The 27669-nt window shown below is 49.7% G+C and overlaps 1 protein-coding gene and 1 long non-coding RNA gene across 3 annotated transcripts in view; one reads left to right on the forward strand and one right to left on the reverse strand.

Annotated features, from left to right (window-relative positions):
- Positions 1–7825, reverse strand: part of FUBP3 (far upstream element binding protein 3) — a 40202-nt gene extending 32377 nt beyond the window's left edge. Inside the window, exons 1-2 of one of the 2 annotated variants that reach the window (XM_077284735.1) lie at positions 7617–7819; positions 2821–2926 (exon numbers count right to left, since the gene is read on the reverse strand). In XM_077284735.1, coding sequence (XP_077140850.1) covers positions 2821–2926; positions 7617–7706 — 196 coding nt within the window. In that variant the 5' untranslated portion in view covers positions 7707–7819. Of the gene's footprint in view, positions 1–2820; positions 2927–7616 lie in introns of both variants that reach the window. The other variant, XM_077284736.1, reaches the window with a different exon arrangement.
- LOC143805420 (uncharacterized) overlaps positions 7794–27669 on the forward strand; it is a 39020-nt gene continuing 19144 nt past the window's right edge. The window contains exon 1 of the long non-coding RNA XR_013221235.1: positions 7794–7924. This is a non-coding gene — a long non-coding RNA (uncharacterized LOC143805420). The remainder of the gene's footprint in view (positions 7925–27669) is intronic.

A 27669-nucleotide genomic window follows, 5' to 3' on the forward strand; every position in this document is an offset into this window, starting at 1 on the left:
AAAAAGTTGGTCACACTTGTCAAACACTGTGTTTGACTAGTGTGACCAACCTGTCAATCAGTTTTCCAAGCGATGCTACAGATCGCTTGGAAAATGCTAGCATTCTGCAAGCTAATTACGCTTTCAAAACGCTAGTATTTAGCAGGAATATGCATGCCAATTCCGCATGCGATATACCCGGGGCAGGAGTTTCAGAATTGCCGCGGAAATTCAGCGACGTGTGCACTTAGCAGAATGACGTCAGAAGTCCGCCCCATCGACAGAGCGGAGAGGAAAAGAAGCCTCTGCTCTGCAGAGACTTCTGTCCTGGTGAAGAATGGCGCTGCGTACAACTGGCAGGTAAGTTTCAATTACCTAAATTAAAATTGCATTTAACCAGTGGCGCTAGCGGGACCCCTGCTGCAAATACTAGGACAACGCCACCTAATTTGTCCCAATGTGCAAATGGATAAACTGAAAAAATAGTATATTTGCACTAGGGGGTGCCCTGTATAGATCAATCTAATGGTCAATAAAATGTGATGAATAAAATATGAATAAAATCACAAATCATGCTGGATTAGTAATAAAAGACTTGGAATAAAGAAGTAACGACGTGTAGCACTAATATGACTAGCTAACCTTAACCGGCTATCATGTAATATAGATCGTGCCCCGCTAGTTTAGCATATCCTAAGTGAATAAGCAATCAGGCATGGTCTATAGAAATACACGTGTTTTATGCTTTGTGTCTTGAGCAGTGTTGTAAAGTGTCAGCTAGGCATGGCCAAACCAAGGAAGGGCCCCGGCTTTCATCCTGCACATGCTCAGTGACTTCCCGTGCATGCGCCACCTCTGCTGCAACCTCTAATATACAGTGATGCGCCTAGTTACCAACGCCGCCAAGAAAGTAGAGGAGTAAAGATCTTTAAAGGGAATCTGTCACCTCATTTTGGCCCTATAAACTGCGGTCACCGCCATCAGGGGCTAATCTACAGCATTATGCAATGCTTTAGATTCCCCCCCCCGATGTAACCTGAAAGATTAGAAAAATAAAGTTAGATTATACCCACCGAGGGGCGGTCTGGGTCCGATGGGCGTTGGGGTCCAAAGCCTCCCATCTTCATATGATGTCATCCTCCTCCTTATTTCTGTGGCGGCTCCGGCGCAGGCGTTCTGATTTGCCCTGTTAATGGCAGCGTAAAGTACTGCAGTGCGCAGGCGCTGGGCTCCTCAGACCTTTCCCTGCACACTGCAGTACATTGCTCTCCCCTCAACAGGGCAAATCAGTACGCCTGCGCCGGAGCCGCAACAGGAAGCAAAGAAGAGGACGTCATCGCATGAAGATGGGAGGCGTCGGACCCAGAACGCGATGCCCATCGGACCCGGACCGCCCCGGGTGAGTATAATATAACCTGTTTTTCTTATCTTTCAGGTTACATCGGGGGCTTATCTACAGCATTACAGAATGATGGCGGTGGCTGCAGTTTATAAGGCAAAAATGAGGTGACAGATTCCCTTTAAAGACGGCTGCGGCGCTCACCTCCCAGGTCTGTTTATATCACAGCATTGTGTGTATCGAGAGATCATTGATTAGAGTTGTATGCATTCACAAGCATGTCTACAGATTTAACAAATACGCAGAGGGCGACCAGCAGGTGCCCCCCAACCATTCCCACTGAGGGCGGCTCCGCCCCACCACACCTGCTCCAGGAACGCTCAGCTGAGTGGAGGTGAAGTAAGGAGGACTCGCTCTGTCCACCCCCAGTAATGCCATGGAGTAACTCAGTGCCGTCCCCTGCCCGGCCTCCTCTGGAGATAGCGAGGTTTGCTCTTGATAGCCGAGGCTATTTATACTGCTCCCGCCGCCCTCGTACCACTCTCTCCATGAGATTTTCCCAGTGCTCCGCGGCTGTGCAAAGCCACAACTCCAGGAGATCGGATGACACGACAGATGTTATTTATACGTCGGGTAAACAAGAGCGAATAGACGCATGTCGTAAATTAACTCTCCTGGAGCACACAACTACAACTCCCAGGAATCAAGGAACCATGAGTGTCACTATATGCTGCCCTGTAATACGATGTGGAGCTCCCACTTGTACTTCTACTTCTTCATGCAAACCCACAAAATAATCCTTCAGTCCTCCAACCAGGAGCCAACGCCGGAACCACATCGCGGTAATTACAGACCAGGTCTCATCACATCACATGATCACTGGGATCGGTTGCCACACACGCTACAGGAGATCCTCCAATGAAGGGCTGACCACGGGGTTCCCAGTGCCGACATGACCAGACAAGATGTCCCTATAGGTGGATTATACCATCACCCTGGAGAGACACAGGAAAGGCAGCAGCCTGTGCTCCGGAGCAGCGTGCAATATGTCACAGGCAGGAACATCTCCAGCTCCCAACTGGAAGCAGCGATGATGGGAATTTCAACAGGAAACGGGAAGCAGCAATTCCAAGAGTGCACGGAGGCGACATCGCGCAATCGCCGGGGGGGGTTGCGGAGGAGGTGACATTGCATACCCCATAGTGGGCACACGGTGGCTACGACAATGCATGCACACCACAGGGAGCACACAGTGGTGACAAAGAACACTCCACAGGGTGTGCATGACAGCCGCAGCGAGTGTGTGGCAGCGACACTGCACACCACAAAGGGCATGCGGGGCAGTTAAAACATTGCACAAACACCACAGGACTTGCATGGCAACTACACTGCACACTCCAGATGGCGCGGCGGCACCATAACAGTGTGATGCATGAGGTTGCTCCCATTCACTAGATTATGACAATACACTTGAAATAAAAGCAGCAGATAATTGGCGCTACCTCCGTCATCTAGGGGTCTTTTCTGGATGCCATATCCATACAACGAGGGGTCCACGAGCGGTCCGGAATTATTCAAGTGTGGGATTCCATCAATCTTAGCAGCGATCTGTAAAATAGATGTAAAAGAAAATGGTTATGGGGGTTTATGACTGCAAGAAAACAGAAAGGGTTAAGACCTCCTTGCAGCTACAGGACGTGGTCTGCATTGCCACCTGTTGATACCAGTAGGGTGATACACAGATCAGGACTGGGCAACAGCTGGCGAGGGGCAGTGACTGACATGCTGCAGAGTTCACGCCACGGAGCCAAAGAAAGCGCAGGTGGAGAGCCAACGTGACACCAGGGGATAGAGACGACTCTAGTCCGCGCTCAGACTTAATCTTGTTGTGTGACCTTGGCGTAGCGTCACAACGAGCGGCTGACACAGAGCTGCTGGCAGCAAGTGCAACAAGGGGTTAATCGCACCAATGGGATGAAAAAAAAAAAGGAGGCCGTCAATATGCCGCGGTGCAATCCTTACCGCAGCAACGCCATGTGTTATAGGCATGTGTTGCCATGTCACCACATTAGGGAATCACATTCCAAGTAACTTCCCAAGAATACTGGAAATATTCCCAATATAAGCGAGTCATGGGGATGACGGTGGCGGGCACTTCCATTCAGGCACCTGCGATTATATGGAGGACAGTTGTGAGGTCTTCATACAGGGAAACTGCTCACAATACAATTCCCAAAGGTAACATATTCACCAGAAGGAGCTGGGTCACATTCATGTGAGCACAGATCTCTCACCACCTGCCTCAGAGCTCTGACTACTACTCTTAGCATCCCTGACTACGGTCTGGGCATCAGAAGGGACAAGAGGAATACGAGACGAGAGTGAGGAGGTCAACAGTGAATCACCATTTTAAGAATTTTCAGTGTGAAGATAAGATCCAAGCTAAACTACATCTCCAAATATGCAGATAGCTGGCAAGGCATGCTAGTAGTCTTTACAGCAGCTAAAGGAGTCAGCCGTCCAATTGTGCAAAGTTGATAAAAAATAAATAAAAAAAATGGGGTTACTACATGGCAGGGACTGTGATGACTGCCATATCAGATGCACTCATACTCCTGGCAAACCTAGGAGATAACCATTAGGGTCTGTTCATAAATAAAATGATGAGACCAACATATTCTGATCATCCCGCCCAGACCATATGGGGAACACATGAAACACCCAGCACTGACCTGCCTGCAGATAAGGGGCCACATTGAAAAGCAAACCTTTATTAGAGACAGAACCACAACTGGAAGTTACAGAAAGACAGCAGCAGATGAAACCAGGAAACTGCAACAAGTGCTGAAGTTACATCTTCCCACCATAGGCATGCTGGGAGTTGTAGTTTCATCCCAACTCTAGAGAATGCAACCTACTGGGATAAAAGAAGTATAGATGCAACAAGGAGAACACCAGGACGGTCAGTGGAAGGTCACACATCGGCATGTTAGAGCAGGGACCGGCCGAGGGAGTCCATACCCAAACTAGAAAAACTCATACAAGTCTATTTGGATGTGAAGTCCGCGCCAAGAAACCCACAGCTGGTCAGCACATCTGTGTTCAGACTGTGACATGTGCAAATGTAGCCTAGACACAGAACAATATGGCAGTACGTCGAGTAAGAAGGGTCAGATTAGGGCACAGGGCAGTGAAGGTGACTTGCTGGGTATTATAGTTCTTTAGCAGCTGCAAAGGTAGCAAAAGTGGAAAAAAAACTTTTGTATTTTGTTTTATATGTTGTAGTCCTGCAATTCTGCACAGTTCAGTGGGGTCAGAATCATAACACCCCACACATTGCATGCACAGGGGAGAGTGCAGATTCAATAGTCAAGACCCGTGTACTGACCTTGCACTCTGCTCGGTGGTCTCCGTACTCGGACCCCCACTGATATATGCAAGCTTCTAATTTCACATTCATGAGTGTACAGCAATACGACAAATCCCAGCACATACTACCTGGGGGCCATGCTGGGAGTTGTAGTTCTGGCTTCAAAATTACACTGTACTCTTACATATTGGTAGAAATGGGGACAAACTGTAAAAGAACCGTAGTGAGACAGTGGGGATAGTAGAGAGCGAGACTGACACATGGTGGTCACGAGACTACAGCAGGAAAGGAAATGGAATCACAAGTCCCAGCATGCATTTTGCAAACAGTTTTGTATTTCCGCAGCAGAAACTATTGGGTGAAAAGTCACATGCAGGAAGGAATGAGAGAACACAGACATTGGGGAAGTGTGAGCTCTGCGGACCAGGCAGCAGAGGAAAATTTAAGCGTGGAGGTCAATGCGACAGATTGCGTAGAGCTAGGGGGTTACGGAAGAACAATGGGGGTGGTCATAGCAGACGAACCAAGCTTGGATAGAAGGATTGTGGTGGCAAAGGTGCAATGAGAGGAGGGAATTGTGACAAATGTGATGATTTGGGAGTTGCGGTGGAGCACACAGTGTTGGGGAGTTGCAGCGGAGCCAAAGCACGTGGCTGGATGGGATACGACAGAGGAGCAGTCATGTCTGAGGAGCACTCAGGTCACGGTGCTGGAGGAGCACGCTGGGCGACGTAATGGTGGAGAAATAGGCTGCGCAATGGGTGGGAGGTGGCAGTAGGGAAGTGTCCGCTGGGCGGGAGGTGGGGGTAAGAAGTTTTCCCCAGGTGGGAGGTGGCGGTAGGGAAGCGCACGCTGGGCGGGAGGTGGCGGTAGGGAAGCGCACGCTGGGCGGGAGGTGGCGGTAGGGAAGCGCACGCTGGGCGGGAGGTGGCGGTAGGGAAGCGCACGCTGGGCGGGAGGTGGCGGTAGGGAAGCGCACGCTGGGCGGGAGGTGGCGGTAGGGAAGCGCACGCTGGGCGGGAGGTGGCGGTAGGGAAGCGCACGCTGGGCGGGAGGTGGCGGTAGGGAAGCGCACGCTGGGCGGGAGGTGGCGGTAGGGAAGCGCACGCTGGGCGGGAGGTGGCGGTAGGGAAGCGCACGCTGGGCGGGAGGTGGCGGTAGGGAAGCGCACGCTGGGCGGGAGGTGGCGGTAGGGAAGCGCACGCTGGGCGGGAGGTGGCGGTAGGGAAGCGCACGCTGGGCGGGAGGTGGCGGTAGGGAAGCGCACGCTGGGCGGGAGGTGGCGGTAGGGAAGCGCACGCTGGGCGGGAGGTGGCGGTAGGGAAGCGCACGCTGGGCGGGAGGTGGCGGTAGGGAAGCGCACGCTGGGCGGGAGGTGGCGGTAGGGAAGCGCACGCTGGGCGGGAGGTGGCGGTAGGGAAGCGCACGCTGGGCGGGAGGTGGCGGTAGGGAAGCGCACGCTGGGCGGGAGGTGGCGGTAGGGAAGCGCACGCTGGGCGGGAGGTGGCGGTAGGGAAGCGCACGCTGGGCGGGAGGTGGCGGTAGGGAAGCGCACGCTGGGCGGGAGGTGGCGGTAGGGAAGCGCACGCTGGGCGGGAGGTGGCGGTAGGGAAGCGCACGCTGGGCGGGAGGTGGCGGTAGGGAAGCGCACGCTGGGCGGGAGGTGGCGGTAGGGAAGCGCACGCTGGGCGGGAGGTGGCGGTAGGGAAGCGCACGCTGGGCGGGAGGTGGCGGTAGGGAAGCGCACGCTGGGCGGGAGGTGGCGGTAGGGAAGCGCACGCTGGGCGGGAGGTGGCGGTAGGGAAGCGCACGCTGGGCGGGAGGTGGCGGTAGGGAAGCGCACGCTGGGCGGGAGGTGGCGGTAGGGAAGCGCACGCTGGGCGGGAGGTGGCGGTAGGGAAGCGCACGCTGGGCGGGAGGTGGCGGTAGGGAAGCGCACGCTGGGCGGGAGGTGGCGGTAGGGAAGCGCACGCTGGGCGGGAGGTGGCGGTAGGGAAGCGCACGCTGGGCGGGAGGTGGCGGTAGGGAAGCGCACGCTGGGCGGGAGGTGGCGGTAGAGACGTGTACGCTGGGCGGGAGGTGGCGGTAGAGACGTGTACGCTGGGCGGGAGGTGGCGGTAGAGACGTGTACGCTGGGCGGGAGGTGGCGGTAGAGACGTGTACGCTGGGCGGGAGGTGGCGGTAGGGAAGTGTACGCTGGGCGGGAGGTGGCGGTAGGGAAGTGCACGCTGGGCGGGAGGTGGCGGTAGGGAAGTGCACGCTGGGCGGGAGGTGGCGGTAGGGAAGTGCATGCTGGGCGGGAGGTGGCGGTAGAGACGTGTACGCTGGGCGGGAGGTGGCGGTAGGGAAGTGTACGCTGGGCGGGAGGTGGCGGTAGGGAAGTGTACGCTGGGCGGGAGGTGGTGGTAGAGACGTGCACGCTGGGTGGGAGGCTGAGATGACAGAGGAGCACACTGGGCTGGGGGCGTAATGACAAAGGTGTGGGTCATGACGACAGGAGTGTGCTGGAGGGGTCATGGTGGCACATGCTGGGAGTTGTAGTTTCACAGTTGCTCCAAAACTTGCTGTAAACACGTGCAATAAGAAGCCGGCAGGGGGACGCGGAACTACAGAGCCCAGCATGCACCCGTGCACGGATGATGAGGTCAGTAATCCTGCTAACAGCTGTGTGCAGTCAGCAGCACATAATCAGGGCCGCGCTGCATGCTGGGGCTCCCCCGAGTGTCAGTTCTGCGGCCGAGCCCTGGTGACAGCGGGGGGATGGGCAGGGCCTAGCAGCAGCGCGGACCTCCCTCCACACAGCGCCGGCGTGAGGAGATCCAGAACAGCGCTCCCCCGAGGCCCCGCCACTGCCAAGCGCCCGGGCCCTCGGCTCCCCCTCCCCCAGGAGCCGCGGCCTGCTCCCCTCCCGTACACGTCCGGCCTCACCTGCCGGACCCGGTGGTGCAGCACGTCCGCCAATCCGTCAGGCTTGATCCCCACGGGAGCCGCGCTCTGTCCCTGCACCAGCTCCGCCATGGTACCGGCCACCCACAGGAGGAGGCCGCCGCCGTTACACCGACCTCACTCACTGCTCCCGGGGACCCGGAAACGGAAACCAACAGCAAGAACTACTTCCTCCGGAACTACGTCACCCACGCGCAACCATTTCGCTAAACTAATAGACAGATTTCAGGATTACGTCATCCGGACTGAAACCGAGGCTGCGGCAGAGCGGAAATAGCTTACGGGGACATGTGAGTGACGGAGACTAGCGCACCTCAGGGGTCTCCGGTCGGGGGGTCTCAGTGCCCCCTCATCTTCAGCATGGTTAACTCCTCATTGTCCTGTCGTTTACTGCACCATTTTCAGGCAGGAGATCTTCTGTCTCAGATCTGGCCTTTAATTTAATTCTGCCACGTGGATCAGTGGGAAGTTGCGCCTGCTAGCACGGCCTGACTGCCCAGACTGCCCAGACTGCCCAGACTGCCCAGACTGGGGGGTGGGGGGGTTCCTGGTTCACAGCCGCTGTCGGGTTGTCACAGTCCTGGCACTGCTTGGTTCTTACAGCGGATCTGTGTGATGGTAATAATAATTTTCAAGGGCGGCACGATCACGGCGATGCTGGATTACATTCATTGCATTTCTTCAGATTTGAGTGATCAAAAAACCTCAACTTTGTGAAACATTTTTTTCCCACAATATTTATTTTCCTGTGGAAGGAGCTGTGTGAGAGCGCGTTTTCTGTGCTGTGTGAGAGAGCGCGTCTTCTGTGCTGTGTGAGAGCGCGTCTTCTGTGCTGTGTGAGAGCGCGTCTTCTGTGCTGTGTGAGAGAGCGCGTTTTCTGTGCGGTGTGAGAGAGCGCGTTTTCTGTGCTGTGTGAGAGCGCGTCTTCTGTGCTGTGTGAGAGAGCGCGTCTTCTGTGCTGTGTGAGAGCGCGTCTTCTGTGCTGTGTGAGAGCGCGTCTTCTGTGCTGTGTGAGAGAGCGCGTCTTCTGTGCTGTGTGAGAGAGCGCGTCTTCTGTGCTGTGTGAGAGCGCGTCTTCTGTGCTGTGTGAGAGCGCGTCTTCTGTGCTGTGTGAGAGAGCGCGTCTTCTGTGCTGTGTGAGAGCGCGTTTTCTGTGCTGTGTGAGAGAGCGCGTCTTCTGTGCTGTGTGAGAGAGCGTCTTCTGTGCTGTGAGAGAGCACGTCTTCTGTGCTGTGTGAGAGAGCGCGTCTTCTGTGCTGTGTGAGAGCGCATTTTCTGTGCTGTGTGAGAGAGCGCGTCTTCTGTGCTGTGTGAGAGAGCGTCTTCTGTGCTGTGTGAGAGCGCGTTTTCTGTGCTGTGTGAGAGCGCGTCTTCTGTGCTGTGAGAGAGCGCGTCTTCTGTGCTGTGTGAGAGAGCGTCTTCTGTGCTGTGTGAGAGAGCACGTCTTCTGTGCTGTGTGAGAGCGCGTTTTCTGTGCTGTGTGAGAGCGCGTCTTCTGTGCTGTGTGAGAGAGCGCGTCTTCTGTGCTGTGAGAGAGCGCGTTTTCTGTGCTGTGTGAGAGAGCGCGTCTTCTGTGCTGTGTGAGAGAGCGTCTTCTGTGCTGTGAGAGAGCACGTCTTCTGTGCTGTGTGAGAGAGCGCGTCTTCTGTGCTGTGTGAGAGCGCATTTTCTGTGCTGTGTGAGAGAGCGCGTCTTCTGTGCTGTGTGAGAGAGCGTCTTCTGTGCTGTGTGAGAGCGCGTTTTCTGTGCTGTGTGAGAGCGCGTCTTCTGTGCTGTGTGAGAGAGCGTCTTCTGTGCTGTGTGAGAGAGCGTCTTCTGTGCTGTGTGAGAGCGCGTTTTCTGTGCTGTGTGAGAGCGCGTCTTCTGTGCTGTGTGAGAGAGCACGTCTTCTGTGCTGTGTGAGAGCGCGTTTTCTGTGCTGTGTGAGAGCGCGTCTTCTGTGCTGTGTGAGAGCGCGTCTTCTGTGCTGTGTGAGAGCGCGTCTTCTGTGCTGTGAGAGAGCGCGTCTTCTGTGCTGAGAGAGCGCGTCTTCTGTGCTGTGAGAGAGCGAGTTTTCTGTGCTGTGTGAGAGCGCGTTTTCTGTGCTGTGTGAGAGAGCGCGTCTTCTGTGCTGTGTGAGAGCGCGTCTTCTGTGCTGTATGAGAGCGTGTTTTCTGTGCTGTGTGAGAGCGTGTTTTCTGTGCTGTGTGAGAGCGCGTCTTCTGTGCTGTGTGAGAGCGTGTTTTCTGTGCTGTGTGAGAGCGCGTCTTCTGTGCTGTGTGAGAGCGCGTTTTCTGCACGGTGAGAGAGCGCGTTTTCTGTGCGGTGTGAGAGAGCGCGTCTTCTGTGCTGTGTGAGAGCGCGTCTTCTGTGCTGTATGAGAGCGTGTTTTCTGTGCTGTATGAGAGCGTGTTTTCTGTGCTGTGTGAGAGCGCGTCTTCTGTGCTGTGTGAGAGCGTGTTTTCTGTGCTGTGAGAGAGCACGTTTTCTGTGCGGTGTGTGAGCGCGTTTTCTGCACGGTGAGAGAGCGCGTTTTCTGTGCGGTGTGTGTGAGCACGTTTTCTCTGCGGTGTGAGAACAGTTTCATTGGTAACATTGGGGAATATACCACATTTTGCTCACTTTGCATTTTTGTTTAGAAGTGCACAAAAAAAGACAGCAATTCTGGCGTCTCAAGTGTTTCTTTTTAGGCTGTCGTTGCAGATTGGTGTGCGGATTTTTCCTCACTGTTTTTGCAAAATCCGCAGGTAAAACACACTGTGGATTACCCACGGATTTGCCATGGTTTTTGTGTGGATTCCACCTGCGGTTTTACACCTGCAGATTCGTATTGAGGAGCAGGTGTAAACCACAGCGGAATCCGCGCAGAGAATTGACATGCTGCGGAATAAACAACGCTGTGTTTCCGCACGTTTTTTCCTGCAGCATGTGCACTGCGGATTTTGTTTTCCATACGTTTACATGGTACTGTACAACGCATGGAAAACAGCTGCGAATCCGCAATGTTTGCACATAGCCTTAAGGCCCCGTCTCACTTAGCGACGCTAAAGCGATCCCGACAACGATACGACCTTCAGGGATCATTGCTGCATCGCTATGTGGTTGCTGGTGAGATGTCAAACAGTGAGATCTTCCCAACGATCGATACTGCGATCTCACTGTTTGACATCTCACCAGCGACCTGTAGCGACCAGTACAACGATGTCACATGGGAGCTATTATGACGATTCAGTGTCTTGAGTCGTCAACGAGGTCGTTGGTAAGGTGTCAAAACACAGCGATGTGTGCTACCCAGCGGGACCTCAACGATCAAAAAAAGGTCCAGGCCATTCCGACACGACCAGCGATCTCACAGCAGGGGCCTGGTCGCTGCTACGTGTCACACATAGCGAGATCGCTACTGAGGTCGCTGTTGCGTCACAAAACTTGTGACTCAGCAGCGATCTCGCTAGCGATCTCACTTAGTGAGACGGGGGCTTAACAGTGTATAACGCATTTCAGGGTAAATATTCCTACATTTTGATCTGGCCAGCAATACCAGTTACTTAAAAAAAAAAAAAAATTGTATTAGGAAAAGAAGGCGCTTTAAACTTTTTTTTAATACATTTTTTTGGATTCCTTTTTGTCTGATCCTTTCCTCCAAGGAAACTGTCGTAACATTGCTAACCTCTTCTGTAGCCTGGACACAGGCTCGACTTCACAGGAGCACAAAGATGGCGGCAATGGGAGCCTTCAATACACTGTGTTCCAAATTATTATGCACATGATATTTTTCTCGGATTTTCCTAAATGGTCGGTGCAAATGACAGTCAGTCTAATAAAATTCATCACCCTTTAGGGTACCGTCTCACAGTGGCACTTTTGTCGCTACGATGGTACGATCCGTGACGTTCCAGCGATATCCATACGATATCGCTGTGTCTGACACGCAGCAGCGATCAGGGACCCCGCTGAGAATCGTACGTCGTAGCAGATCGTTTGGAACTTTATTTCGTCGCTGGATCTCCCGCTGTCATCGCTGGATCGGTGTGTGTGACACCGATCCAACGATGCGTTCGCTTGTAACCAGGGTAAACATCGGGTTACTAAGCGCAGGGCCGTGCTTAGTAACCCGATGTTTACCCTGGTTACCATCGTAAATGTAAAAAAAAAAAAAACGTACATACTCACATTCCGGTGTCCGTCAGGTCCCTAGCCGTCTGCTTCCCGCACTGACTGACTGCCGGCCGGAAAGTAAAAGCAGAGCACAGCGGTGACGTCACCGCTGTGCTCTGCTTTCACTTTACGGCCGGCACTCAGTCAGTGCGGGAAGCAGACGGCTAGGGACCTGACGGACACCGGAATGTGAGTATGTATGGTTTGTTTTTTTTACATTTACGATGGTAACCAGGGTAAAAATCGGGTTACTAAGCGCGGCCCTGCGCTTAGTAACCCAATGTTTACCCTAGTTACCCGGGGACTTCGGCATCGTTGGTCGCTGGAGAGCTGTCTGTGTGACAGCTCTCCAGCGACCACACGACTTACCAACGATCACGGCCAGGTCGTATCGCTGGTCATGATCGTTGGTAAATCGTTTTGTGTAACGGTACCCTTAGAGTATACATCGAATTTTATTGAAGAAACCTCCCAATGATAACAGTATAATCTCCAAAAAGGATAAAAACTCAAAATGCACTGTTCCAAATTATTAGGCACAGTAGAATTTCTAAACAAGAACTGAGCTGAAAATGCTCATTTGTGGAATTTGCAGCATTAGGAGGTCACATTCACTGAGCAAAAAAGCTATTTAACTCCAAAACATCCTAACAGGCCAAGTTACATGTTAACATAAGAACCCTTCTTTGATATCACCTTCACAATTCTTGCATCCATTGAACTTGTGAGTTTTTGGAGAGTTTCTGCTTGTATTTCTTTGCATGAAGTCAGAATAGCCTCCCAGAGCTGCTGCTTTGATGTGAACTGCCTCCCACCCTCATAGATCTTTTGCTTGATGATACTCCAAAGGTTCTCTATAGGGTTGAGGTCAGGGGAAGGTGGTGGCCACACCATGAGTTTATCTCCTTTTATGCCCATAGCAGCCAATGACTCAGAGGGATTCTTTGCAGCAAGAGATGGTGCATTGTCATGCATGAAGATGATTTTGCTCCTGAAGGCACGTTTCTGCTTTTTATACCATGGAAGGCCGGTTTCACACATCAGTGGCTCCGGTACGTGTGGTGACAGTTTTCTCACGTACCGGAGACACTGACTCACGTAGACACATTAAAATCAATGTGTCTCTGCACATGTCAGCGTGTTTTCACGGACCGTGTGTCCGTTTGAAAAACACGGAGACATGTCAGTGTTCGTGGGAGCGCACGTATCACACGGACCCATTAAAGTCAATGGGTCCGTGTAAAACGCGTACTGCACACGGATGCTGTCTGTGTGCTGTCCGTGTGCCGTGCAGGAGACAGCGCTACAGTAAGCGCTGTCCCCCCAGCTTGTGTTTCTGAAGCCGCCATTCATTTCTTCTCTCCAGCAGCGTTCGCTGGAGAGAAGGAATGAAAAATCATTGCTTTTTTTTTGTGTTTAAAATAAAGATCCTTGTCACCACCCCCCTCCCACCCCCTGTGCGTCCGCCCGCTGGAAATAAAATACTCACCCGGCTCCCTCGATGCTTCCTCTCAGCGCCGCAGCTTGTCCTGTATGAGCGGTCACGTGGTGCCGCTCATTACAGTGATGAATATGCGGCTCCACCTCCCATCCATCCATATGGACCATCCAGGGTTGCTCGACACTCATCAGTAAACAAGACTGTTTGAAAATTAGTCTTCATGTATGTCTGGGCCCACTGCAACCGTCTCTGCTCGTGAACACTGTTTAGAGGTGGCTGAATAGTAGGATTATGCACCACAGCAAGCCTTTGAAGGGTCCTACACCTTGAGGTTCGAGGGACTCCTGAGCACCAGCAGCTTCAAATAACTGTTTGCTGCTTTGTAATGGTATTTTGGCAGCTGCTCTCTTAATCCAATGAGTTTGTCTGGCAGAAACCTTCCTCATTATGCCTCTGCATGAACTCTGTCTGCTCTGTTTCAGTCACAAATGTCATCACAGTATGATGATCACTCTTAAGTTTTCGTGAAATATCTAATGTTTTCATACCTTGGCCAAGGCATTGCACTATTTAACGCTTTTCAGCAGCAGAGAGATCCTTTTTATTTCCTATATTGCTTGAAACCTGTGGCCTGCTTAGTAATGTGGAACATTATTTTTAAGTAGTTTTCCTTTAATTAGAATCACCTGGAAAACTAATTATCACACTAGATGTTTCCAGCCAGCTAACGCTCGGCATGCTCATTGCTATCTAATTAACGCTAAAATAACGCTAAATAAACGCTAAATAACAACATTCAATAGCGCTTACGCAGGAGGTAAATTAACTTAAAATGAAGTTAATAACAATAGTGTGGTGGGGGGGTGGGATTGGATGTGGTGGGGGGGTGGGATTGGATGTGGTGGGGGGGTGGGATTGGATGTGGTGGGGGGGCGGGATTGGATGTGGTGGGGGGGCGGGATTATGTGTGGTGATGTGTTGGGGGGCGGGATTATGTGTGGGGGCGGGATTATGTGTGGGGGTGGGGGCGGGATTATGTGAGGTGATGTGTTGGGGAGGCAGGATTATGTGTGGGGGGGCGGGATTATGTGTGGTGATGTGGGGGGGGCGGGATTATGTGTGGTGATGTGGGGGGCGGGATTGTGTGGTAATGTGGTGGGGCGGGATTGTGTGGTAATGTGGTGGGGCGGGATTGTGTGGTAATGTGGTGGGGGCGGGATTGTGTGGTAATGTGGTGGGGGCGGGATTGTGTGGTAATGTGGTGGGGGGCGGGATTGTGTGGTAATGTGGTGGGGGGCGGGATTATGTGTGGTAATGTGGTGGGGGGCGGGATTATGTGTGGTAATGTGGTGGTAGGCGGAATTATGTGTGGTAATGTGGGGTGGCGGGATTATGTGTGGTAATGTGGGGGGCGGGATTATGTGTGGTAATGTGGTGAAGGAGCGGGATTATGTGTAGTGGTGGGGGCGGGATTATGTGGTGGGGTGGCGGGATTATGTGTGGTGATGTGGTGGGGTGGCGGGATTATGTGTGGTGATGGGGTGGGGGGGTGGGATTGGATGTGGTGGGGGGGTGGGATTGGATGTGGTGGGGGGGCGGGATTATGTGTGGTGATGTGGGGGGGCGGGATTATGTGTGGTGATGTGTTGGGGGGCGGGATTATGTGTGGGGGCGGGATTATGTGTGGGGGTGGGGGCGGGATTATGTGAGGTGATGTGTTGGGGAGGCAGGATTATGTGTGGGGGGCGGGATTATGTGTGGTGATGTGGGGGGGGGCGGGATTATGTGTGGTGATGTGGGGGGCGGGATTGTGTGGTAATGTGGTGGGGCGGGATTGTGTGGTAATGTGGTGGGGCGGGATTGTGTGGTAATGTGGTGGGGGCGGGATTGTGTGGTAATGTGGTGGGGGGCGGGATTGTGTGGTAATGTGGTGGGGGGCGGGATTATGTGTGGTAATGTGGTGGTAGGCGGAATTATGTGTGGTAATGTGGGGTGGCGGGATTATGTGTGGTAATGTGGGGGGCGGGATTATGTGTGGTAATGTGGTGAAGGAGCGGGATTATGTGTAGTGGTGGGGGGCGGGATTATGTGGTGGGGTGGCGGGATTATGTGTGGTGATGTGGTGGGGTGGCGGGATTATGTGTGGTGATGTGGTGGGGGGGCGGGATTATGTGTGGTGAAGTGGTGGGGGGCGGTGTAATAATTATAGGGGATAATTCAGGATACTCTTTGCGTGGAACAAGACAACAGGACACAGTTTTATAAGTGGTAAATATATTATATTATCACACAGTGGTTCAAGCAGGTGCAGAGAGAAACTCAAGTCCACAACACTTGGTGCAAATAATAAACGCAGCTTAGCAGTCAATAGGAAACTTCAGAGGTAGATGCAAACACAGAAAGTCTATGAAGCACAGTTATTCTTGAGGAAATTTGACACGAATAGATCCTTGACTTAGTCCAGACACAGATAGATATGCTATTAGGCAGTTCAAATCATATCTTAGCTCAACCAGGGAGGCCTGGATAATAGTCTCAGGTTTTTGCAGAGCAGAAACAGCTTACATGTCCAGCAAATGCAGATGGAAGTAACACGAGCAGCAGATGAAGGAGGATTACTGAACACTGGTATATGCAGCAGGAACTCAGAGCAGAGTGGCAGGATCTCCAACACAGGTTCACAGGAGCAGGTGCAGGTGCAGGTGCAGGTGCAAGGCCAGGGAGTAATCAGGAGCTGGATGCAAAGCAGAATAATCTAGCACAGACTGAAGGCTGGGGTGGAGTTTTATAGCAGGAAGATAAGTGCACATGAGACCAAAGACGCCATGATGGAAAAGGGCAGTAATGCACAAAAGGTAAAAAATGTTCAGAGTCCTGACAGGCGGGATTGTGTGTGGTGATGGGGTGGGGGGCGGGATTATGTGTGGTGATGTGGTGGGGTGGCGGGATTATGTGTGGTGATGTGGTGGGGTGGCGGGATTATGTGTGTTGTTGTGGTGGGGGGGCGGGATTGTGTGTGGTAATGTGGTGGGGGGGCGGGATTGTGTGTGGTAATGTGTTGAAGGGGCGGGATTGTATGTGGTAATGTGGTGGGGTGCGGGATTATGTGTGGTGATGTGGGGGGCGGGATTGTGTGAGGTGGGATTGTGTGAGGTGATGTGGCGGGATTATGTGTGGTGATGTGGGGGGGCGGGGTTATGTGTGGTGATGTGGGGGGCGGGATTGTGTGTGGTAATGTGGCGGGCGGAGCTACTGTGCAGGGGGCGGGATTAGCGAGAAATCACGATGCCTCTTATATATATATATATATTTATAAGTAGATGTGTTTAAGATTGATTTCAGTGATCCATTGAGCCCTGAGACACAATACCATCCACTAGTTTATTTGAAAAACAAACCAATTAATTCTTTATGACACTTAAATCCAATTTGCATAATAATTTGGAACACACTGTAGTTCCTCGTCTGCCATGTAAGGCTGCGTGTCCACGTTCAGGATGGCCGGCGGTATCGCCGGAGCGGGGAAGCCCCGCCCCCTTCTGGGACGCGATCATGCCGGATGTGTTAACTGTACACATCCGGGATCATCGCCCCCCTCCCATAGGGCCCTGTGTTATGCCTTGCGGGGACGCTGCGTCCCCTCAAGGTGTACGGACATGCTGCGATCTGAAAAGACGCGCAGCATGTCCGGAGTCGCAGGCCCGCCGCGTGCGTGTTTCCACGCATAGTGGACACGGGATTTCAAAAAATCCCCTCCACTATGCTGGAACATCTGGACGCTGCGTGTTTGACGCTGCAGCTCTGCGCAGCGTCAAACAAGCAGCGTTTACTGACCGTGGACACACACCCTTACAGGCAGGAGCAGTGGATCGATGCCCAAATCAACGCTCACTAGCGAGCTACTCCAATAGAAATACTATAGACTGTAGTCACTGATCATAGCTGTGCCCAAAGAGAGCAGATCTGCAGTGTAAAGCATGAAGGGGAGGCATAATGGGGCCCGGAAACACATGAAGGCTATGTGCACACGTTGCGGAATTGGGGTGCAGAATTTTCTGCACAAAATCTGCATCTCCAGGCTGAAAACGCAGGTGCGGATTTGATGCATTTTTTACCCCTGCGGAATTCTATAATGGAAGGGTACAAAAACTCTGCAGATCCGCACAAATAAGTGACATGCTCCTTCTTTTGATCTGCAGCGTTTCCGCGCGGAATTTTCCGCACCATTAGCACAGCATTTTTTTTCCTATTGATTTACATTGTACTGTAAATCACTTTGCGGATCTGCAGCGTTTCTGCGCGGAAATAAACGCTGCGAATCCGCATCGTGTGCACATAGTCGCCGTCTGCAGTGGACGAGGCAGCTAAGCTGGAGCATGGCGGTCACAGAGCAGAGCTGCAGTGTGAAGCATGAGGGATGGATTCTGAATTGTCTGCTGTTGTCGGACTCCTCTCCGGGAGACAATCGGTTCCCCTATCCCGTAAGTTGTCACATTACTAATCACTGGGATTTCCTAACATCTTGTATCCTCGACCTCCACAGCTCAGTGGATTTACACGTCTGCTGCCGATTACTCAGCTGCTTGTTTCTGCCACGAAAATGGGGAAAAATTAGTAAACGTAATACGACATCAATTACAGAACGCAGTTGAAGAAGATTCATGGACAGATGCCATGGGAGTCTGCCAAGGTCACAGAACGGAGGCGGGCGCCATCTATGTGCTATGACGGGAGACGCACAACTGCTGCCAGGACACAACGGGGTTAATGGAACGAGCGATGTAATTCCAATAATTGGGTTTACAGGTAGTCACTGGTAGTTGCCCACAGCAACCAATCAGATAATTGTTTTCATTTTCCTAGTGTTGTCAAGATATGGAGCAACTGACTCCAAGCAAACCAATCAGATCCTGTCTTTTATTTTCCAGGGAAAAATGTAAAACTAGAATCTGATTGGTTGCTGAGGGTTATACACAAAATAAAGATGTTTCTTCTTGCAACCAATTGGATCATTACTAAATGTGGCGCAACGTCCCACTAGCAACCAATCAGATCCTGCCTATTTTCTAGGGTGTTTAGGGAAGATGTAAACTGGAATTTGATTGGGAGGGATTTGCCCCTAGCAACCAATGAAATCATTACTGAACATATGGAGCAGCTGCCCACTAGCAACCAATCAGGTTCTGTCTCTCATTTTCTAAAGTGCTCGGGGAACATGTAATCTGGAATCTTGTGGTGGTAATCAGATCTGTCTGAATGAGGCCTAAATCTGCGTCCCCAGAATATTCAGAGTGGTGAATACAGGGTGTGTGGGGTTAACGGATACCCCTGTGGGGCTGCAGGTCTAATGGATAGTCTCCTTCCCTCCTGGGATGAGCTGGAAAAGCGTGCCTGTAAGGGGCGAGTATGAGGGAGGGCAAAAGAAGCCCCCTCCGTGCCCCATACACCTTGCGCTCTTCCCGTATGTGCACATTCATGTAATGATTGGGGAGATGGCGCTGTGTCTGTCAGGAGGAAATCCTTTTTGGACGACTCCATCATCAAATACTGGAAGCAGCAGCAGATATCTGGAAAGGGTTTCCCGCTAATTCATCTCAGAGGAAATTCTTTCTTGGGAGGTTCTGGATGCAGAAAAAAGATACAAGGGACAACTAGGCAAGAGGATTCGGGTTTCAAAAACAACTCTGGAGTCACAAGTTTGGTGGCTCTACAGGGAGAATTTGCTTTAGGGAGTTCCTGGGAAATCTTGAGTCCGTCGGTTATCACCACTGATGCAAGTCCCATCAGTTGGGGGGCACATCTGGAGAACAGCTTTTCTGGGGCAGCGGGCACAGGCTCTGAGACAAGCATCCTCAACACTGAAGCAACTGACAGCAGTCAGGTTGGCTCTGGTAGAAGCCCTACTTGGACTAAAAAAAACCAAAATGTGAAAATTCTTTCAGACAACAGGACAACGATGTTCTATGTAGACAAGCAAGGGGGGGAGACAAGGTCCAGGTGTCTGATGAAAGAAACAGGGAAACTCATGGCGGTGGCCGAAATCAGCAGATTATCTAAAAGGAAAGAACAATAATCAAAGCAGACGATCTAAGCCCTCACCAGTGAAGTCAGGATGAATGGTCCCTAAACCTTTCAGTATTTCAGACGATGGTAGCATTATGAGCCAGCCTCAGATAGACCCCCCATCCAAGGTCAATAAGATTTTTTTTCCCTAGATCCGAGGGAATCCCTTTTGAATGACTCTGTACCATGGACTAGGATCTTAAAATTCTTACATAAAGTCCTGGAGATAGTTATGTCAGGTAACACCCTTAAGGTACATATATCAGCCTTGGGACGTTTTTTTTTTAATAAAAGAATTGCTGACACCCCCCCCCCCCCCATGGGTAGTGAGCTTCATACGTTCAGTGGGCAGGTCTAGACTTGAGGTTCCATCTTAGGTCCCACCATTTAGTCTTTGAGCCGTTAGCTGAAGTACAGTTTAAAGTTCTTACCTGTAAAACTCCTCTGCTTGTGGCCTTTACCTCAGCTAGAAGGATAGGGAAATTACAGTAAACCAACCATTTACCAATAGTCTCGCTGATAGTGGTCATTAGAACAGACCCATCTTTTCTCTCTAAGGTGTCCTTATTCTTTCATAGGTCTCATCTTTTTACCCTCTTTTTGTAATGACCCCAGGGATGAGAAGGAGGCTAGATCCAATCTTTAGATGTCAGAAGGTGTTTAACCCCTTAGTGACAGAGCCAATTTGGTACTTAATGACCGAGCCAATTTTTACAATTCTGACCAGTGTCACTTTAAGAGGTTATAACTCTGGAACACTTTATCGGATCTCGCTGATTCTGAGATTGTTTTTTCGTGACATTCTGTACTTCAAGTTAGTGGTAACATTTCTTCGATATTACTTGCGATTATTTATGAATAAAATGGAAATATGGCGAAAATTTTTAAAATTTTGCAATTTTCAAAATTTGTATTTTTATGCCCTTAAATCAGAGAGATATGTCACAAAAAATAGTTCATAAATAACATTTCCCACATGTCTACTTTACATCAGCACAATTTTGGAAACAATTTTTTTTTTTGTTAGGGAGTTATAAGGGTTAAAATTTGACCAGCAATTTCTCATTTTTACAACACCATGTTTTTTTTAGGGACCACATCACCTTTGAAGTCATTTTGAGGGGTCTATATGATAGAAAATAACCAAGTGTGACACCATTCTAAAAACTGCACCCCTCAAGCTGCTCAAAACCACATTCAAGAAGTTTATTAACCCTTTATGTACTTCACAGGAACTGAAACAATGTGGAAGAAAAAAATGAACATTTAACTTTTTTTTGCAAACATTTTACTTCAGAACCATTTTTTTTAATTTTCACAAGTGTAAAAACAGAAATTTAACCACAAATTTTGTTGTGCAATTTTTCCTGAGTACGCCGATACCCCATATGTGGAGGTAAACTACTGTTTGGGCACACTGCAGAGCTTGGAAGTGAAGGAGCACCGTTTGACTGTTTCAATGCAGAATTGGCTGGAATTGAGATCGGACGCCATGTCGCATTTGGAGAGCCCCTAATGTGCCTAAACAGTGGAAACCCCCCACAAGTAACACCATTTTGGAAACTAGACCCCTTAAGGAACTTATCTAGATGTGTGGTGAGCACTTTGAACCCCCAAGTGCTTCACAGAAGTTTATAACGTAGAGCCGTGAAAATAAAAAATCGCATTTGTTTTCACAAAAATGATTTTTTCGTCCACAAATTCTTATTTTCACAAGGGTAACAGGAGAAATTAGACCACAAAAGTTGTTGTGCAATTTCTCCTGAGTACGTCGATACCCCATATGTGGGGGTAAACCACTGTTTGGGCGCACCGCAGAGCTTGGAAGATAAGGAGTGTCGTTTTACTTTTTCAATGTAGAATTGGCTGGAATTGAGATCGGACGCCATGTCACGTTTGGAGAGCTGCTGATGTGCCTAAACAGTGGAGACCCCCCACAAATGACACCATTTTGGAAACTAGACCCCTTAAGGAACTTATCTAGATGTGTGGTGAGCACTTTAAACCCCCAGGTGCTTCACAGAAGTTTATAATGTAGAGCCGTGAAAATAAAAAAATCGCATTTTTTCTACAAAAATGATCTTTTTGCCTCCAAATTTTTATTTTACCAAGGGTAACAGGAGAAAATGGACCCCAGAAGTTGTTGTACAATTTGTCTTGAGTACGCCGACACCCCATATGTGGGGGTAAACCACTGTTTGGGCGCATGGCTGAGCTCAGAAGCAAAGGAGCGCCATTTGACTTTTCAATGCAAAATTGACTGGAATTGAGATCGGACGCCATGTCGCATTTGGAGAGCCCCTGATGTGCCTAAACAGTAGAAACCCCCCAAAAGTGACCCCATTTTGGAAACTAGACCCCCCATGGAATTTATCTAGATGTGTAGTGAGGCCATGCGAGCCTTAAATAGTTGCAGCATGTACAGGACCTTCCTAGAAGGACCAATGAGAGGCTGCCACAGAGCGTGAGCACCTACAGGACCTTCCTGAAGGACCAATGGCCTAAGCTGCAGTATCTGATCATGTGACCCTCGATCTCCACTGAGAGATCTTACTCTGGGCATGCTCAGAACGAGAAAAGCAGGACTTAGTCCCAGAAGCGTCTGCTCGCTGCTGCCCAGCACTGACTTCAATGGCAGAAGCAGGGAAAGCAGCAGTAATTCTTTGTACAGAGTCAGACTGAGCGAGACGCTGGGACCGACGTCTCCGCTGAGCAGGCTCCACTGCGGCAGGAGAAGAATGGGAGACCACAGCGGAGATGGACCGAGATTCCCCCTGTGCAAAGGCAGGAACTCGACCCCTAACACTTTCTAGCCTAAGAACATTTAAAAACGTAATACAAAGCACAGTCCTTGTAGTTGCGGGTTTCTTCCCGCTCAGGGTCAGCAAGACACTGGTTCAGATTTGCACAAACACCTTTCTGGAGTTAGCCTCTCCAGACACACTGAACATTGAATGCCTCAGAAGGCCCACTATTTAAACCCTGGACCACACCCTGGGGTGGAGATAAGGTGGACAACCTCCCACCAGCTCTATAGTTGTCCACAAAACCCAGCCCTTAAAATGTCAAGTAAGCCCTCTAAACACATAGTGTGCTGGAGCAAACTTGCAGGTTTCAAATCACTGAAGCTAATAACCTCAGTGAAGCATATCTACCTCCAACACTTTGCCATTAACTTTGTCACATATCCCTCCAACTCTGCCCAAAGGCGAGGGTTTTGGCACCTTCACTCTCTCTAAACGGGAGTCTGAACGGGATATCTGCACTGGGCCTGTGTTCCACATGAAAACTTTAGTCTTGGAGTGCTAGAAACCACCTAGTCACCCTGACGTTCTTCCCCTTCCTTTCCCTTATCCATCTCGGGGGCGCATGATCTGATACTAGCCTGAGCTTCTGGCTTAACAGGTAGTACCAGCATGTAAATTGCCCATTTGATTGAAAATCACTCACTTTTTCACAATGGCGTAGTATTTCTCACAGGTAGAGAGTTTTCTGCTTAAGTATAGGATGGGAAGTTCCTACCCATTTACTTCTTGGGACAACACAGCCCCTAACCTGACCTTTGAGGCGTTTATCTGAACTGCGAATGCTTTAATGAAGTCTGGTGCAACCAAGATCGGCTGTTTGCCTAGGGCGAGCTTCAACTCCTGGAATGCCACCTCTTCTTCAAAGGACCATTTCACCATTGACGTCTTTGTGCCCTTAAGAAGATCAGTGTAATAATTATAGGGGATAACTCAGGAGACTCTTTGCGTGGAACAAGACAACTACAGGACACAGTTTTATAAGTGGTAAAGTCTATATTATCACACGGTGATTCAAACAGGTGCAGAGAGAAACTCAAGTCCACAACACTTGGTGCAAATAATAAACGCAGCTTAGCAGTCTATAGGAAACTTCAGAGGAAAATGCAATCAAGCAGAAAGTCTATGAAGCACAGTTATTCTTGAGGATACTTGACACGAATAAATCCTTGTCTTAGTCCAGGCACAGATAGATATGCTTATTAGGCAGTTCAAATCATATCTTAGCTCAACCAGGGAGGCCTGGTTAATAGTCTCAGGTTATTGCAAAGCAGAAACAGCTTACATGTCCAGCAAATGCAGATGGAAGTAAACACGAACAGCAGATGAAGGAGGATTACTGGAACTTGTGTATGCAGCAGGAACTCAGAGCAGAGTAGCAGGATCACCACACAGGTTCACAGGAGCAGGTATATAGCCAGGGAGTAATCAGAGGTCAGGAGCTGGATGCAAGGCAGAATACTCTAGCACAGACTGAAGGCTGGGGTGGAGTTTTATAGCAGGAAAACACAGTGCACATGAGACCAAAGACGCCATCTTGGAAAAGGGCAGTAATGCACAAAAGGTAAAAAATGTTCAGAGCCCTGACAATCAGTCGGGGGCTGTTATTGTGAAATTCAGGATAAATTGCCTATAGTATGTCACTGTTCTCAGAAACACACTAACCTGCTTTTTGGAGACCGGTTACTGCCAGTTCTGGATTGCATCTACTCTATGTACTTGCGGCTTGACTTCGCCCCTTCCAACTTTATAGCCCAAGTATTTAGACTCTTCTTTGCCCATGGCGCACTTCTTTGGTTCATGGCAAACCCTGCCTTCCTTAGCGCATCCAGTACTGCCTGGACCTTCTGTAGATGACTTTCCCAATCTGGGCTGAAGATCACAATGTCGTTCAGGTAAGCTGTGGCATACTTTTTGTGAGAGGCTAGGATCCAGCCCATGGCCCTCTGGAAGGTAGCTCGGACACCCTGCAGACCGAACGGCATCCTGGTATACTGAAAACATCCATCAGGCGTAGAATAGGCCATCTTCTGATTGGCATTTGGGGACAGGAGAATTTGCCAGTACCCTTTCATTAAGTCCAGGGTGGTGATATATCTGGCTGACCTTGGCTTCTCAATGAACTCATCGATCCAGGGCATCGATATGCGTCGAACTTGGGACACCTCATTTAGTGTCCTGTAGTCATTACATAAATTCCACTCTCTATCTGGCTTAGGCACAAGGACAATAGGTCTGGACCAGCCGCTCTTTGACTCCTCTGATGCCCAGGCTCAACATTCACCTCCTTGGAGATAACCTCACGGCGGGCTTTGGGAATCCGATATGGCTTTTAGTTCACCCTCACATGCGATTCCAACAGGATTTTGTGTTCCACCGCCTGCGTGCAACCAGGCAACTCTTAAAACAGGTCCCGGTTCAGCTGAATCTGCTGTCGGCACTGTTGCTTCTGGGCCGGTGTGTCACATCCTCCTGGGAGATCGGGGGTTAGGTGTTCTTTGTGTACTATGAATCTCAGGTCTTCCATTTAGCCTGTGTGCTTTGTTCCTCATATTAAATAAGCTTAGTTTCCTTTGGCACTGAAGAGGTTAATGACTATTTTTCTGCTGGTTAGAGACATGAAGCTCCATCTGACAGCTGCTCCTGACCTGCTCATTTTCTCTCTATATAAAACCTGGCCAGACCTTCTCATCCCTGTCTGTGCAAGTTTACTTCTTGGCTTGCTGACATTGGAGTTCGTAGTTGATGCTGGAGATTGTTGTTTAATGCTTTTTGGGTGTATGCTTTCTCCATTATCCTGCTCCCAGTTGGTTTGTACCTCCCTATTCTTCCCTTTATTCCTCTGTACCCTTGGTCAGTGTTTTTGAATGTAAGTTGCTTTTTGTTATTCCTGTTTGTCTTACATGTTTATACACTAACACATTTGTCTCAGGCCTCCTGCAGGAGTGGACAGCTTAGGACAGAGCATAGTAAGGTCAGAGACTTGGGCGCCTCTACCTTTTAAGAGTACCCCCGAAACAGGGATAGTTAGAGTTCCAGGGACAGTTTGAGCCCCCCTTCCTTACCGAAGATCGTCACAGTGTGATATTTTCACAGGCCCCACATTTTTGATGTTGACATGGATCCGGTCATTAGCTTTACGAGACAGCTGCAGGGTTGGTCTTTTGAGCTATCAGACCTATGGTCTAAGGTTTCTTTACACCAGACAGCTGGACCAGAACCTAAAGTGGCGCTTCCGAACTAGTTTTAGGGGGGGTCGGGACAAATTTGTCACATTCCGAGAAGTCTGTAAGCACAATTTCAGGCTTCGTACCCGGTCATCTGGGAGTGAGGTACAGAGGGTAGAGATTGTTGTCTCCCTCTTTCAAGGAGACCCTCAATCCTTGGCTTTATCACTCCCGTCTGACTCATTGTCACTTCAGTCAGTGGATGGATTTTTCAGGGCTCTTGGCCTCGTTTTTAATGACCCAGACCGAGTCTCCCTTGTGGAATCTAAACTACGGAAGATCCAGCTGGGAGACCGACCACCAGAGGAATTTTATTCAGAATTCCATAGATGGGCTACTGACACCCAGTGGATTGATCTCGCTCTTAGAAGACAGTTTTGTCAGGACATGTCTGAATGGTTGAAAAAAGCATTAGCACTGTATGAAACTCCAGCGTCGTTGGAGGCAGCCATGGCTCTTGCCATACATATAGACACATGCCTTTGGGATAGACCAATAGTGACACAATCTCCTGTGGTACCTCCTAGGACTACATTAGCCTATTTCCAGTTGGTTTGTACATTTCCCATACTTCCCTTTATTCCTCCGTACCCTTGGTAAGTGTTTTTGTATGTATAGTGGGTACGGAAAGTATTCAGATCCCTTTAAATTTTTCACTCTTTGTTTCATTGCAGCCATTTGGTAAATTCAAAAAAATTCATGTTTTCACATTAATGTACACTCTACACTTCATCTTGACTGAAAAAAACAAATGTAGAATTTTTTGCGAATTTACTAGAAGAGAAAAACTGAAATATCACATGGTCATAAGTATTCAGACCCTTTGCTCAGACACTCATATTTAAGTTACATGCTGTCCATTTCCTTGCGATCCTCCTTGAGATGGTTCTACTCCTTCATTGGAGCAGCTGTGTTTAATTAAACTGATAGGACTTGATTTGGTCAAAGGAACTGGCCAAGAAGCTCAGAGGCAGATCTGTGGCAAGGCTCAGACCTGGCCAAGGTTACAACAGAATTTCTGCAGTACTCAAGGTTCCTAAGAGCACAGTTGCCTCCATAATCCTTAAGTGGAAGAAGTTTGGGACCACCAGAAGTCTTCCTACACCTGGCCGTCCAGCCAAACTGAGCAATTGTGGGAGAAGAGCCTTGGTGAGAGAGGTAAAAAATAACTCCAAGATCACTGTGGCTGAGCTTCAGAGATGCAGTAGGGAGATTGGAGAACGTTCCACAAAGTCAACTGTCACAGCAGCCCTCCACCAGTCGAGCCTTTATGGCAGAATGGCCCGACGGAAGCCTCTCCTCAGTGCAAGATATATGAAAGCCTGCATAGTTTGCTAAAAAAACACACGAAGGACTCCCAAACTATGAGAAATAAGATTCTCTGGTCTGATGAGACGAAGATAGACCTTTTTGGTGATAATTCTAAGTGGTATGTGTGGAGAAGACCAGGCAATGCTCATCACCTGCCCAATACAATCCCAACAGTGAAACATGGTGGTTGTAGCATCATCCTATGTGGGTGTTTTTCAGCTGTGGGAAAAGGACGACTGGTTGTCATTGAAGGAAACATGAATGCCGCCAAGTACAGAAATATCGTGGATGAAAACCTCTTCCAGAGTGCTCTGGACCTTAGATTTGGCCGAAAGTTCACCTTCCAACAAGACAATGACCCTAAGCATGCAGCTAAAATAACAAAGGAGTGGCTTCAGAACAACTCTGTGACCATTCTTGACTGGCCCAGCCAGAGCTCTGACCTAAACCCAATTGAGCATCTCTTGAGAGACTTGAAAATGGCTGTCCACCAACGTTCACCATCCAACCTGGTGGAACTGGAGAGGATCTACAAGGAAGAATAGCAGAGGATCCCCAAATCCAGGTGTGAAAAACTTGTTGCATCATTCCCAAAAGGACTCATGGCTGTACTAGCTCAAAAAGGTGCTTCTACTCAATACTGAGGAAAGGGTCTGAATACTTATGACCATGTGATATTTCAGTTTTTCTTTTTTAATAAATATGCAAAAAATTATACGTTTGTTTTTTTATTTCAGTCAAGATGGGGTGCAGAGTGTACATTAATGAGAAAAAAAATGAACTTTTTTGAATTAACCAATTGACTGCAATGAAAGAGTGAAAAATTTAAAGGGGTCTGAATACTTTCCGTACCCACTGTAAGTTGTTTTTTTGTTATCACTATTCGTGTTACATGTTTATGCTCTAACTGTCTATCTATCTGTCCCAGGCCTCCTAGGAGAGGGGGCAGCTTAGGACATTAACAGGAGCGTAGTAAGGTCGGAGACTCGGGCCTCTCTACCTTTAAGAGTACCCCAGGTACAGGGATAATTAGGGTTGCAGGGACAGTTTGAGGC

Source organism: Ranitomeya variabilis, chromosome 2, assembly GCF_051348905.1.
Source record: "Ranitomeya variabilis isolate aRanVar5 chromosome 2, aRanVar5.hap1, whole genome shotgun sequence".
In the NCBI taxonomy this organism is placed as follows: domain Eukaryota; kingdom Metazoa; phylum Chordata; class Amphibia; order Anura; family Dendrobatidae; genus Ranitomeya; species Ranitomeya variabilis.